The following is a 12,912-nucleotide window of genomic DNA, read 5'->3' as shown; positions in this document are numbered from 1 at the left end:
CATCATATCCTGGCCCCCTTGCTGAGTGGTCTCCATGGCAACGTCGTTCAAGCTCGCCCGGCAACTCAACCTGTAAACGCCAGTCATGCTAACTTATTGCAACGTTTTACCTTTTTACCATTGAATGAAAATGGCTGACAATTTATCGTTGAAAGAATCAGTTCTGTTCTATTTAGACAGAAGTGGTGGCCTTCAGAAACTGACCGAAGACTGTAAACAATTCAGCGGTAAGCCTGCTGTGAGAAAAATGAAAAATTAGCTTACGCCAGTTGTTAGCATGACGACTGAAAGCACCTAGCTACATTTAATGTAGGATTTCAACTTTACTAACTACTGTCCCTTTTTCCAGATCCTCAACACAACGAGGCAGTGTACAGGTTTTGTATCAGTGTGAATCCTTCTGATGTCATAGAGGTGGATCCAGTATTGGGTGACTGTGTTCTTCATGACCCCCTGAGGGCAACAGCATTGTTTCAGTCTGTAAGTGAAAACTGAGTAAATAGCTATCTAAAATTAAATGTGAACTTTACTGTAAGGTTAACAACCTTTGCCTAATTCCTCATTCAGGTTTGCTTCCTGGCTGTAAAGACTCTTTCACTTGTTGAAAAAATACAAACAGAGAGTCAGGTATGAATAGTACAGCTTCTTCTTTGCTGTGGTTATTGAGAACACTATGTTTAGTTTATTAGTACGCGATGTTACTATGCACCTGACTGGACTGGACTATCAACTCTCCTGTAATAATGTGTTGTGTGGTTTCTTTTTTGAGGTGAATGTGATTCTGAAGTTGACACACCTTCCTCCTTTCCCTGAGTACATGTTGGACCTTTGTATTTTTCCACGTGAATATGGCCCCATGAGGCCTGTCTCTATGGAGGGCCTGGTCATTGCTATGACAAGGGTCACAAAATACACCCAGGGGGCCCGGTTCCTCTGCATTAATGATGACTGCCCCAGTTCTACAGGTACTTCAGAGAAGACACTGTCACCTCAACCCTCATTTTAGGTTTCTTTGAGCTTCCAGTAGTACTGACTATAAAGACACACCACACTCAGTTGGGTTTTACACACAAAATTGTATGTTTTTAAAGCAATCCTCAGACAAGCAGTATTCATAGACTTTTAAGTGGATTCACATTTGATTATATTTCTGCAATTCTGGCTCTAGGGTTTCACCACATCCGAGTCCATGCACCCGGAGCCACAGAGTCAGCTACTGTGAGAAATGACTTCAGCTGCATGACCTGCAATTCCCAGCTGAAAGAGGATGTGAAGTTCAGAGTTTTGGGAGGTGACAATGCAGACATTACCAGAATTGGTTACTGGGTAGAAGTAATGAAAAGTAAAGAGTACTCATTTTTATAATCTGCATGTGTGCATGTGTGTCCTATTGGAGACAGATAAACAGCTTGTGGAGCTCATCCATGTCAAAGCACTGGATGTTCTCAATGCCCATCAGCAAAGTAAACACAGATACCAGTCTGTCACCCTGTTTCTCAGAGGTAGGTTTATATCAGACAAGTTTAGAGTGTGTGTGTGTGTATATTTATATATTTTTTTATATATATATATATGTATGTATGTATATGTATATATGTGTATATATGTGTATATATATATACATATATATATGTATATGTATATATATAGTAATTTATCAGATATTTATTTTCATCTATTAAATTATCTGATTATTGCATCATAAATGTTAGAGAAATCTTACATCCTATTTTATTCCGGAAGAGGTGAGGGTAATCTGTCAGCAGGTGAAAAAAAGTGCGCTAGCAGCATGTATTACAACACATCATGATCAGCATAGATCTAAAACACATAACAATATCAAAAGTACACATAAGAGCAAATCAATCATAAAACAACAAAGAATACAAATCATAATATAAACAGTACAGAGTGTAAGGACTTTCATAAAGTTCACCTCATCTGCTTTTTCAAGCAGGACTTGATCTCTTTGTGTTTCTTGGCATATTCAAGTCTCTTTTAAAATCAAAGAACAGCTGCAGACACAACACAAGAATGACTTTTTTTCTAAACAAATGGTGAACTAAACAGCACAAAATTAGTTCCTCTCCCTCTGGTGGAGTGTAAGTACACATCCCTGTTATATTTTAGAGTCCATAAGGTGATTTTGAACTTTACAATAAACATACCTCTAGTAAGAACTTATTTGATTCCTCCAGTGTGTTTTCAGCCTTGAATCATCTGAAGCTTTTGTTGTAAGAGTCTTAGCAATGAAAACCCCCTGGTTTATGTGTTATGAGGTTTGACAGTATACTGCATGACAGCTAAAATTTGCTCTCTGATGGAGACTGCCCATCAACCAATGAGCAGGTCAAGCATTCATGTCTGCTGAAGAGAGACAGGCCTGACCAGCTTCAGAGACTCTGTTGTGTAGCTGAGTCTATTCTGTGAAGCACTCGTTTTGTTTGCATAGTATAGAACAAAATAGTAATTTGAGTTTTACTGGGTTAAAAGGTTCAGTTTCATTTATAAAGGACATATTGTACTATAGATTAATATCCACAAAATTGAATAGTGTAATATTTGTTTGTAAAATTTTATTCTCATCTGTTATATTCACTCCCAGTCCTGAATAATGTGGTTGTAATAGGTTATGTTTACACCCAGTCAAATGTATTGAGGGTTCTCATTAATTTTCTCTGGTTTTCTAAATGAGGCTAACTTTGGAACAAAAACTTAGTGGGGGAGAGTTCAAATAAACAGATTTTTGTGCAGCTAGCCGCACACAGTGCCTCAAGGAGGGATATTAAGTGTTTCTGTCCCCTCTAATAACATTGTCAAGTCGGTACCCCTGAGAGCTTAGCAAATCTCCGCACCAGAATTAACATATTCTGTTGACCCAGTCCTGGTGAGGAATTCAATACACAGGGTTCCCGTTACTAAACATATATGTTAATAAGTGCAAGGAACACTCATTAGCTTGCTGTTCAATTCGCACACAGAGAAATCTTTGTTCTTATGGCCTCACTGTGTGTTTCTCTTGGCAGTGGTTTGTAGGTGGCATGCATGTTTCTTTAATAATCGCTAGGCAGCGGAGAACAACCCCTTTGAGTTTTATTGCTTTGTTTCCTCTTTTCACATAGATGAGCTGTGTAACTCGATGAGAATCGGTCGACTCTACAGGGTGTTAGGCATTCCTGTGCATGTGCACCAGTGGCCCAACATTACCTGGAGTGTTGAGGCAAATAGCGTCCGACTGTGGGAGCCAGAGTGTAAGGCAGTAAATGATCTCATATTTAATCCTGCTTCAAATCAACAGAAATCCCTGACACAGACATATTGATAACAGATATGAATCTCAACACTTTTTGATACGGTATATTCTGATTAATCTACATGATTTTCATATGTTATATGCAACATCATGCATAGTTACCATATTGAAATATCTACCATGTCTCACAATTCTACCTACAGATCCCCATAAAGTCAGTGTCAGTTTCCAGGAGCTGTTGAAGGCCACAGCTTCTTCTCCCTGGAGGTTCCCAGCCATTGTAGCTCACTACTTTGGGTTGGACATGGCTCCTCCAGGCTTGTACAACACACTAAAGCTGTGTTTGTTGCTCAGCTTGGTGCAGACAAGAGCAGATGCAAAAGACACATTTCATTACTTGGATCTCCTAGTTGTCACCACTGACACTCTCATACTAGACAGGTAAAGGAAAGTTAAGTGATTTGAATTAAGGCAACTTGGTGCAAGTGGACCAACTGCATACAGAACCTGAGATTTAATGTTTTTCATTACCCGCCACCGTTTGCGTTTGTGCTAGACTAATGGCATACAGCTTGGGTTTGGCATGTCGTGGGGTCAGACATCAGGCCTCAGGGGAGATGTTTGCATCTCTGTCCCGGGACGAACATGGAGCAGGCACTGCCAACATCCATGCTGGGTCTGCCCTGCTAGCTACTGGGGGCATATGCATGTTGGGAGATCTTGGCTTTTACAAAAAGGACAGGTTGGATTCCATTCAGTCAGGTATAGCACCAGAGTGATTCATATATGATAATAAATTATGGCCCTAGGTAAAAGGAGATGATGGGTAATTTCTACAAATACAGTAACTGGTGTACTTTCCTCTTATGACTTTTTCTCAGTTCTGGAGGGCCGCACAATGTCTATGTTCATCCCGGGGAAGAAGTATGGTGAGGATGCTGACCAGCAGCTTTCCTTCCCAATCCAGTGCAGCTTCTGGGCCCTCACAGACTCCTCTCAGCGGTCTGGGAGGGCAGACTGTGGCGTATTGGGAATAGCAGTGAGTCCAATCACAACACAGTGTTGTATTACTATTGTATAGCTCACTTAAAACATACTCTGAATGTGGACTATCAGGTCTAAATTGAGATTTTTGTGGAAATTCAATACATTGTGTCTTATGTTGATGAAACTTCAGCTTGTGTTGCACAGTACACTGAGCTCAGAAAATGTCACATCTCATTCAACTCAGATGTTTGTAGACAGCACAGGCAAAACAGGAAACTGAGACAATTTACTTTTGAAGGAAGTGCCCTGCCCAGAAAACATTACTTCACAGCAGAGCCCTTGAGAATAATCATTGCTTTGTTTTTTTCTTTTGCAGGGAAGAGGTAGACAATAAACTGTATAACTAGTCAAACAGAGGTTTCTTTAGAGGTTTGTCTCATCATTTTAGAATGCCAGCAGGTTACCACTTTGAAAACAGCAGATAAGACAGCTTTTCGATGTCCTGTCTCTTCTTTGCGAGCAGGAAATGGGTCCCGTACCAATTCAGTTGGCAGATGCCTTTGGCCTGGTCATTCAGTGTAGGGATACGGTAGGAGAGCAAACCCTTCTTGCCCAGACTGTCCACACCCTCCAGCAGGCAGTGCAGCCTGGAAAGCCCCTCTACCCATCCTGCTGGGGGTTTTCTTCTCAAGACTACCAGGAGGTTAAGAAACATTTTCTCTTTTCTATTGTCACGTCCTTTGTATTGCTTTTTAATTAAAATACACAGCCTTAATTTTCATGTCTATATATTTACCTTAAATTGCAATTGCTGTACTCAATTCTATATCTCCCAAGCTGTTAGCCCACGCACAAAGTTTACACGTGGAGCTTAGTCCTGGAGCAGAGAAGATAATCCACGGTTACTACATGGCGAGCCGTAGAGTCCGAACACAGAGCCAGGGTGTCAAGATGTCTATGGCCTCTATCAAACTACTGTAAGCACTCTACTGCAAAATTAAACTAAATAATTGCTGTTTTAATATTCCATCCTTCCCTTTCTGCCTCACAACTAGACTAAAGAGATCAAGAGTCAGTGTCCAGTGTAATGTCACTATCATCCACTAGGTGGAGAACTCTCACCCAAGCCACATCTTCAGATGACTATTTTTCATTTGGTTATGACATATGTTTACAAACCTTTTTCACTATGGTGACATATTTTATGTTGAACTAAAACTACGAAAATAAATCTGTTTTCAGTTAGACTTCAGGAAGAAAATGTCAAATTAAGAACTAATTTTCAAAATATTTACATGACCTGTACCACTTTTGATTAATTTATGTGTTGCCATCCTACTTGTTACAAATTTAAACTACTTTTCATTCAGCGTATTACTTGGGCAACCGTCCATTTATAAATGGTCCTTTTCATGGCTTTTATTCAAAGGATCTCTTTGGCTGAGGCCCACTGCAAGTTATGTCTCAGGACACGTGTGCTGGAGGAAGATGCTGTGATTGCTGTGCTCCTCTGTGAAAACTCCGTCACTCTCAAGCATGGTACATCTTTTTTCCCCAATCATCACCCTTGCCTTCTTAGTGACACTAATAAACAGTGTACTTACACTCAATCGTTCATTCATGTCTTATTTTCATCATGTAATTAATGCAATTTAATGCTTTTCTCTACTATATGGTTGTCTGTTTAGAAGTATGTCATTTAATAGATGCATATAAAATACAAAAGTGGCCATGATTATTTGTTTTTCAAAGGATGTCCATCTCTTCTTACAGGAGCCTCTGCTCTTGTTATTCCACCTGATGCAGTGTTTCCCTGTGACCTGAATGATGTGGAGGGTTTGCACAGGAGAGACACGACCCTGGATGAGCTTCACCAGAATATCCTGCGCTTCATTTACACTTACGCACCAGGAGCAGACACATACATCACAGAAGAGTAGGACCTCTTTTAAGATCCAAAAACACAGGTAGGCAGAACAACATCACACTAACCATTCACCACAATAATGACCATGGGTGTTGTGCCTTTCATAATTGTGTATATTCATCGAATCGATTCAGATACACAAAAATATCTTGAATTGAATGCAATGCTGATAGAAGGATGCTGGTAATAGGTGACCAAGATCTGAATACATATTTGTAAAAAGAAAAAAAACATCTAAAAACACAAAAATATGCAGAATAATTAACATTAAATCAAGGCATTTTTCTTATAGACAAATTTTATTTAAAAGAAAAAAATCTGTTAGGTCTCTGTCAACCTGTGACCCCATCTGCTTCAGCAACACTGTAAGAGACATTGAAAAGACATTCAGACAAACAAGAGGGACTGGAGGAAGACAAACTAAACTAAAAGTAACTAAAATGTCAACTAAATCATAATATACCATTAGTGTTACAAGTTTACAGGGTTTGGGGGGTCGATACTTACCTTTCAAATGAGGTTTTCCCTTAGACGCCTGGTCAATCAACTGGCTCCGTAACCTTGCCAATAAATAAATAAAATATCAGTTTCAGTCAAAATACAGTGATTTCTACAGAGTCACAACTTTGTCTTAGTTCAGTTAGTCACATTCTCAGCAGCCCATTTTGGTCTGATGGGTAAACGGCGAAAAGGTGAACTCATCATTACTATTTAAAGACAGGAAATAAAGCAGCGACATGAACCGGCCACTTCAAATGCAAAACAGTGAATACATTTTAGAATTGGACTTACTTACCAGGGATGAGATGAGGATGACGCTCATGTTTTTGCTCCATTACAGTGGCTGCTTATCTGTTGAATATGGAAAATTAATGTGTTAGTTCTATACACAGCTGTTTCTTCTGTACACGCAAAACCTTTGTTGTAAATACATAAAGTCAAGATCACTGGGACTACAGTGTTGTAGACAAAACTAAGGCTGCAGCTGGTAATTCAGTAGTCACAATCTCACCACTGTGTTGTCTGATGGGTAAACGGCGAAAATGTGTACTCATCACTATTCCAGCTTCAAAAGTTTCTAGTGCTCAATGTTTGAAAAAGATCTAAGACTCAGCACAGCATTAGCTATATCTAATTTCTCTGCCTGAGATTTAAGTTGATAAAACTTTAATAACCAGTTAACCCTTTAACTAGGCAGGGCAAGTTGAGCAATGCCCTCTTAAGTCATTCTACCAAAATCGTTTAAAATACAGCAATGTTGTTAAAGCTGCATAAATGTTCAGCGGTGCAAAAAATAAAATACTGTAGGAACTCACCTCCTGATCAGCACAGGAAACAAAGGATTCGATCAGGTGCATCTCCTGTCACCATTGATGCCTCAGATATCATGCTAAGGGGAAAAACAAGAAATAACAGGATTGAGATTAACTTCTAAAAAAAAAAAATCTACATGCCGTTAGCCACGTTTTGTAAAAACCAGTCCTGACTGATCTTATGCTGGTGATTCAGGTAGTCACAGTTTCACCACCTTATTGTCTGATGGGTAAACGGCAAAAAGTGAACTCATCACTGTGCCAGCAGCAGGAATGCCCTCTAGCCTAAAATCATCACTACACAAAATCAGTCCAACATTTCAGCACTCACCTTAAGTTCCACACAGTGAAGACCAGCATTTCGCCATCTGTAGTTTGCGGTGGTAGCCTGACATCTGAAATAAAAAGATCATTGAGTACACAGATTCCACCATGCATGTGCCCTCTCCTAGGCTCATTTATTATAACTTGTCTTTAAAATTTGTTTGAAAACTAGCATGCACCTTAATGTTACCATATCAGGTGTGCCGGACATAGCTGGAATTAGCCATCTTCATCAGCACTCCTAAAAAGACAAAAGTCACACATTTAAATTCGTATACATTTTCAATTTTTATAGTTAGTTTCAATACAAGGTCATCCCTTCAGACAGCCATGATTTTACCCCACAAGTCTGTCACAGTAACCTAACCAATCCTCACAACTAATTACTCTCTGGAGTGATGCATTGATTTTCAGCTTGCATGAATAAGATGTACTGAAGGAATAGCCAATATGGTGACGACTTTTGACTGATTACACGAAGGTCAGAGGGTACAATGTAACACAGCTTGGGAGCACGGCTAACATCGCAGGTCTGAGGACGGGTTCAACAGCAGGTCACGACCTCTGCCATGACCTTACGTTCTCAGCAGGGATCATGATTTCTTTCCACAGTGAAATAATGGGAGAGGGCAATTCCCTGACCAGCCGCTATTCTGCTGACCTCTGGACAAAATCAGATATGGACAGTGCTGTAAGAAGCCAAATGACACAGAGGGCACTTTTCCCTTTTGAACTGTCTAAAAGAATGATTTATTGCATTACTTAAGGGATCGGACCTGTCTGTAGTGAGACATTGAGAACGAATTACTGGTGGGTCAGTCTGCCGTTGTGGTACATGTGTAGCGTGGCATTAGTTTTTGTACCGACATGTATGCCCATGTGAGCAACAACGCCTTGAAATGAGATATGATTCAATATCAGACGTGATACGGACCGAATAAGACATTTTAAGAGTCAATATAACATTAAATACCATTCCAACTCCACGTGAGTCACGATATACGTCCTTACATCATTGACGAGCGGAGAGAAATTAACGTGTTATGCTAAATGCAAGATACCAATAATGACTGGCTTTGTTACAAGAAAAAAGATGAGAAACTTCATCGTAAGTATTTGAATCATTAAGAAAACTATTACAAGGCAACTGTAACACGTGCTCCTCTTGTCCACGTGGTCGGAATGCTAACTAGCTCTATGCTAACTACCGACAGCGACGTTCCAAGAGGTAACTCCGAATTAGCTTAGAAGCATGTTAAGGAATTGCAACATTTTAAGTTACAGAAGCATAAAAACAAATTTCGCCATTGCCTACCTACGTACTGAAGATTAATCTTGCAGAAGTCATCGTTAAGTTAAGACGTGGGAGGAAGCACGACCGCTCGCCACGGTCTCTCCAGGAAAAGAGGGAGAATTTCCGGTCCGTCCCCCACTAACTGCGCCTCGGAGCTGCGCACTGCAACACTTGAAGTGCACAGCTGAACAGTGACTCAGTAATCAGCACCAACCACCTCCGACTTTTTGACGCTTATATTTAAGCTACAGAAATTACCAATACATGCATTCTCTCCATGTCATGACATATAATCACGAAGTTTGTTACAAATTATTGATCTATGGTGGATTTAATAGTTAATTTTATTTTCTTAAACTGACTACATTTAAAATATACACGAGTCGTCTTGCCCAATAATTTGCATACCTACAACCTCATGTCCTTCAAACTGTCTAGACTAAACATATAGCAACTGCCCTTACGCTTTCTCCTTAAAATGTTGTGATTTGCCCATGCATTTAGCAATATTTGAAAAGTTATATAATAGAGTCAGATCAATTAATCCAACTAAATTAAATAAATGAAAATTGAGTGATCGAGTGTTGATTAAGTGTCGAATAGACACAAGCAGCATCATACCACTTCTGGTTCCACTGAAATGTTACATTGTTGAAATGTTTAATGTAGCTACATAGGTTCATTTTCTTATTTAACTCCATTAAAAAGTCTGTTGTTGATTTATATAAATATAGGTAGGTATTTCTTGTTTGCTTTCTTTTTAACTTTAAACTTTAAACACAGCTGAAACATCTATTTTTCTTTCCTTCTTTTTTTAACGTTTAGCCCAGTGGATTTCTAAAGTCAGCGCTAACCTATCAGCCTAGGTCTATTATATATTCTCCAGCCAGGTGCAGTAATTGTGCTGCAAATTAATTTAACTTAATTTCACCTGTTAAAATCTAATTCTTTGTTTAACCTACACGCAACCACAGCTGACCGCCTGAATGATAAATGAATTATGAAAAATCTTAAATGACCAGCAAATATAGAGCTAATAACTCAGTGTTGAATAAATAAAGCATACTGCTGCTACTACTACTACTACTACTACTAATAATAATAATAATAATAATAGTAATACTCCTACTACAACTAATGATAATTATAATAGTAAGTATAATAATGATTATGCCCTGACAAACTCAATTTGGGCTTCCAATTATTGTACGTTTTCTTTTTCTTTTTTCAAATATTCCTAATTGACAAGGGCATTTTCATTGATTATTTATAATCGTCAGAACCCGAGGAGACTCGTCTTCTTTCACTGAAGTCATTTATTCACAAACACATTTACAACCATGCATGTAAAAATAAGAAGGAACATGAGATGAAGAGCCTCTATTGTTGACTCTCTGACAGACCACTTCACATGACAGATGTTAAGTTATTCACACATGCATTTAGTGCAAATGTTTCAACTCAAAGTGCACACCTCAAGCATGACGGGCTCGTTACCCCATGGAATCTCTACAAATATCATACCTGGGACATGTATGGAACTGCACAACGCAGGGCAAACAGGATTAGCCAAAATAACAACAGAAACATAATGTATGCTTTCTCAAAATTTGTACAATATAATTCACACAATATATTAATTTACAATGTCTTCCTATCGGTAGGTCTTATTGGAAGTGAAATCAGGAAGGCTAATTGTTCTACAATCATAAGACATATGCTGCTGCCAAAGTAAACAGCATGAACTCATGCAAATATGAAATTGTTTCATACAAATTATGTAAGCCTATTACTGGGAGGAGGACGATGATGGGCCTTGGTTCTCTGACTCTGAAGCAGCTGTGGTGTTCAGGAACTGTCCACTTGCCCCGACGTACAGTCTGGATCGCATTGGCCATTTCTGTGGAAGATAATTGTTAATAAAAAAATCTAAAATACTACCGAGGATGTTGTTGCATGCTTTAAAATTTTGTTACATAATCTATATGGTAAGAATTACTGATTTTTTCTCTTTTCCAGTGTAAGCTACAGTGTGTGGTGAGAAGTTTTGTTCAGAAATTGTTAATCAAAAATAATTTAATAATGTTGACTATATTGACAAATTGGCAACAAAAACAAATCTAACAGACCTTTATTATCATTATTATTATTATTATTGTTGTTGTTGTTGTTGTTGTTATCACTGACCTTCACTGGGTGCAGGTAGCCTTCACCTTTCAAAGAGTGTAATGCCTCTGTTTGTTTTGTGCTCTCTCCCTCCTCCGTGCCTTCCTCTTGTAGTGTTCGAGTCAAATGGGCAATATAGGTGGTGGCCAGTATCAACACGTCGAGTTTGGACAGCTTGGTGTCCGGCGGCACTGACGGCAAAGTCCTTTGTAGCTCCAGGAACGCGTTTCTCAGGGTTTGCACTCGGCTCCTCTCCCGTGCTGCGTTAGCTGCTGCCGGGCGTCCTCTGCCGCCGAGCCCGCCGAGCCCACCGAGCCCGCCGGTCTGGAGAACCCTGGCCCGCTGGAGTTCTCGACGACGACCGTCCGGACTGGGGCTGGAGCTGGGACTAGATGCAGGGCTATCATCCACCACCACCCCGGAGCAAGTACCGCTGTCCATTCGGAGCGTCTGTCTTCCAACCATCAGGGTGCACTTATAGTCCTGAAGATTTATATTACAAACACACGTCACTTTAAGTAGTTTAACCAGGTCGTTATATGGCACGTGTTATTTGAACTGAAGTTATAACTGAAAAGACTATTTTAGAGACAAGTTATTAATTATTTACTTATACAATTGTTCTACTTTTAAGTTAACTTTGAACTTGTTGGACTTGTCGAAATCAACAGTTTCAAAGTTGTTACATTTGCATTATTTATTAAACCATAACTCGAGTTTTCATTATTAAAAATGTCTGTTGTCAAATTGCAGGGTGCTCCAAATTAAACAGACAACACATTCAAAGTCTACAGCTCATCCCCAAAAAACAAACAAAACGTGAAAAAGCCAAATGACAGAACAGACAGCTGTCCATAGCTACACCAAAGACACCCAAATGTATGCTGATTGCTCAGTGGCATGTCAGACGACCTGCAGTACAAATGAAGTGCGTGCCAGGAATTTTGCCAAACTCATAAGAACAGTTTCTGGTTGATGGTCTGATATGGAGTTTACCTCTGGTATTTCTCAAAGGCGCTGTCTTGAAAAACGACATGAAGGCAATCCAAAGAGGGCTTCGATAGGGCAGAGAATTTGCTCTTCACTCTAGAGCAGTCCCGGTCGACGTCCAGTTTATCCTTATAAAGTGGTGCGTCTGCAGAAAGGTGCGCAGCAGTCCCTGTATGCGCATCCAACACTTCACCTGTGTGCGTAAAACTCTCAGGAGCCCTTAATTTATTGGATACACAAAGCGGTGGACAAGTATTTCACTCCAACGTAATTAATCACTCGCCCCATAACACTCCCTCGCAATAGAGAACACTGCTCTTTTCCCTTTCCTAACTTATTTCTGTCTGTGGGCAGCAGAGGCTCGTTTTCAACGCCAGAGGCAGAACTCTCTTTTCCTTTAACACTGATATGTGGTAGGACATATCCCACTCTAATTGGCTGAGAACCTGACACTGTATTTTTTTTTAAGCCTATCAAAAAGTGGTAACGGGAAGAAATTTAGTCAAAATTACCTCAAAAATGTCATGGTCAAAAATAAAGACTACTCTTTCAAAACGCAATTTGCAATGGACCATGAAGACAAGCTGACAAGCGTAAGGTGATATGCAAAACATTTGACTAATTGCCAGGGTGTCTTGAATTGCAAGCTCATTGGAAC

At 39.6% G+C, this 12,912-nt stretch overlaps 2 protein-coding genes and 1 long non-coding RNA gene across 3 annotated transcripts; 1 reads left to right on the top strand and 2 right to left on the bottom strand.

Annotated features, from left to right (window-relative positions):
• The first annotated feature begins 3 nt into the window (after positions 1–3).
• mcmdc2 (minichromosome maintenance domain containing 2) lies at positions 4–6,292 on the top strand. Its single transcript, XM_056364488.1, has 14 exons — positions 4–227; positions 350–480; positions 568–627; positions 770–965; positions 1,169–1,291; positions 1,401–1,502; positions 3,123–3,251; positions 3,457–3,694; positions 3,810–4,015; positions 4,135–4,292; positions 4,764–4,943; positions 5,078–5,217; positions 5,670–5,779; positions 6,014–6,292. The coding sequence occupies exons 1-14, from the start codon at positions 125–127 to the stop codon at positions 6,178–6,180; spliced, it is 2,043 nt and encodes a 680-aa protein (XP_056220463.1). The 5' UTR covers positions 4–124; the 3' UTR covers positions 6,181–6,292.
• A 153-nt stretch (positions 6,293–6,445) lies between these two features.
• LOC130161290 (uncharacterized) lies at positions 6,446–9,257 on the bottom strand. The gene is made up of 7 exons (XR_008826123.1): positions 9,120–9,257; positions 7,984–8,045; positions 7,812–7,875; positions 7,484–7,557; positions 6,964–7,019; positions 6,675–6,727; positions 6,446–6,530 (listed from the first exon to the last, which is right to left on the bottom strand). It is a non-coding gene; the product is annotated as an uncharacterized LOC130161290 (long non-coding RNA).
• Positions 9,258–10,396: 1,139 nt separating this feature from the next.
• Positions 10,397–12,702, bottom strand: LOC130161288 (transcription factor 24-like). Its single transcript, XM_056364487.1, has 3 exons — positions 12,261–12,702; positions 11,286–11,747; positions 10,397–10,998 (listed from the first exon to the last, which is right to left on the bottom strand). The coding sequence occupies exons 2-3, from the start codon at positions 11,727–11,729 to the stop codon at positions 10,888–10,890; spliced, it is 555 nt and encodes a 184-aa protein (XP_056220462.1). The 5' UTR covers positions 11,730–11,747; positions 12,261–12,702; the 3' UTR covers positions 10,397–10,887.
• Between the last annotated feature and the right edge of the window lie 210 nt (positions 12,703–12,912).

This window comes from Seriola aureovittata, chromosome 20 (assembly GCF_021018895.1).
Source record: "Seriola aureovittata isolate HTS-2021-v1 ecotype China chromosome 20, ASM2101889v1, whole genome shotgun sequence".
In the NCBI taxonomy this organism is placed as follows: Eukaryota; Metazoa; Chordata; class Actinopteri; order Carangiformes; family Carangidae; genus Seriola; species Seriola aureovittata.
The sequence above is the reverse complement of the archived record's forward strand: the minus strand, read 5'-3'. Positions and strand labels throughout refer to the sequence as shown.

Bases quoted from the DNA above. Each gene is read 5' to 3' on its own strand.
- mcmdc2 (XM_056364488.1), top strand. From the start codon at position 125: ATGAAAATGGCTGACAATTTATCGTTGAAAGAATCAGTTCTGTTCTAT. The intron at 228-349 runs GTAAGCCTGCTG...CCCTTTTTCCAG, and splicing joins AGACTGTAAACAATTCAGCG to ATCCTCAACACAACGAGGCA. The intron at 4,293-4,763 runs GTGAGTCCAATC...CTTTGCGAGCAG, and splicing joins GTGGCGTATTGGGAATAGCA to GAAATGGGTCCCGTACCAAT.
- LOC130161288 (XM_056364487.1), bottom strand. From the start codon at position 11,729: ATGGTTGGAAGACAGACGCTCCGAATGGACAGCGGTACTTGCTCCGGG. The intron at 10,999-11,285 runs GTCAGTGATAAC...TATCTTCCACAG, and splicing joins GCTACCTGCACCCAGTGAAG to AAATGGCCAATGCGATCCAG.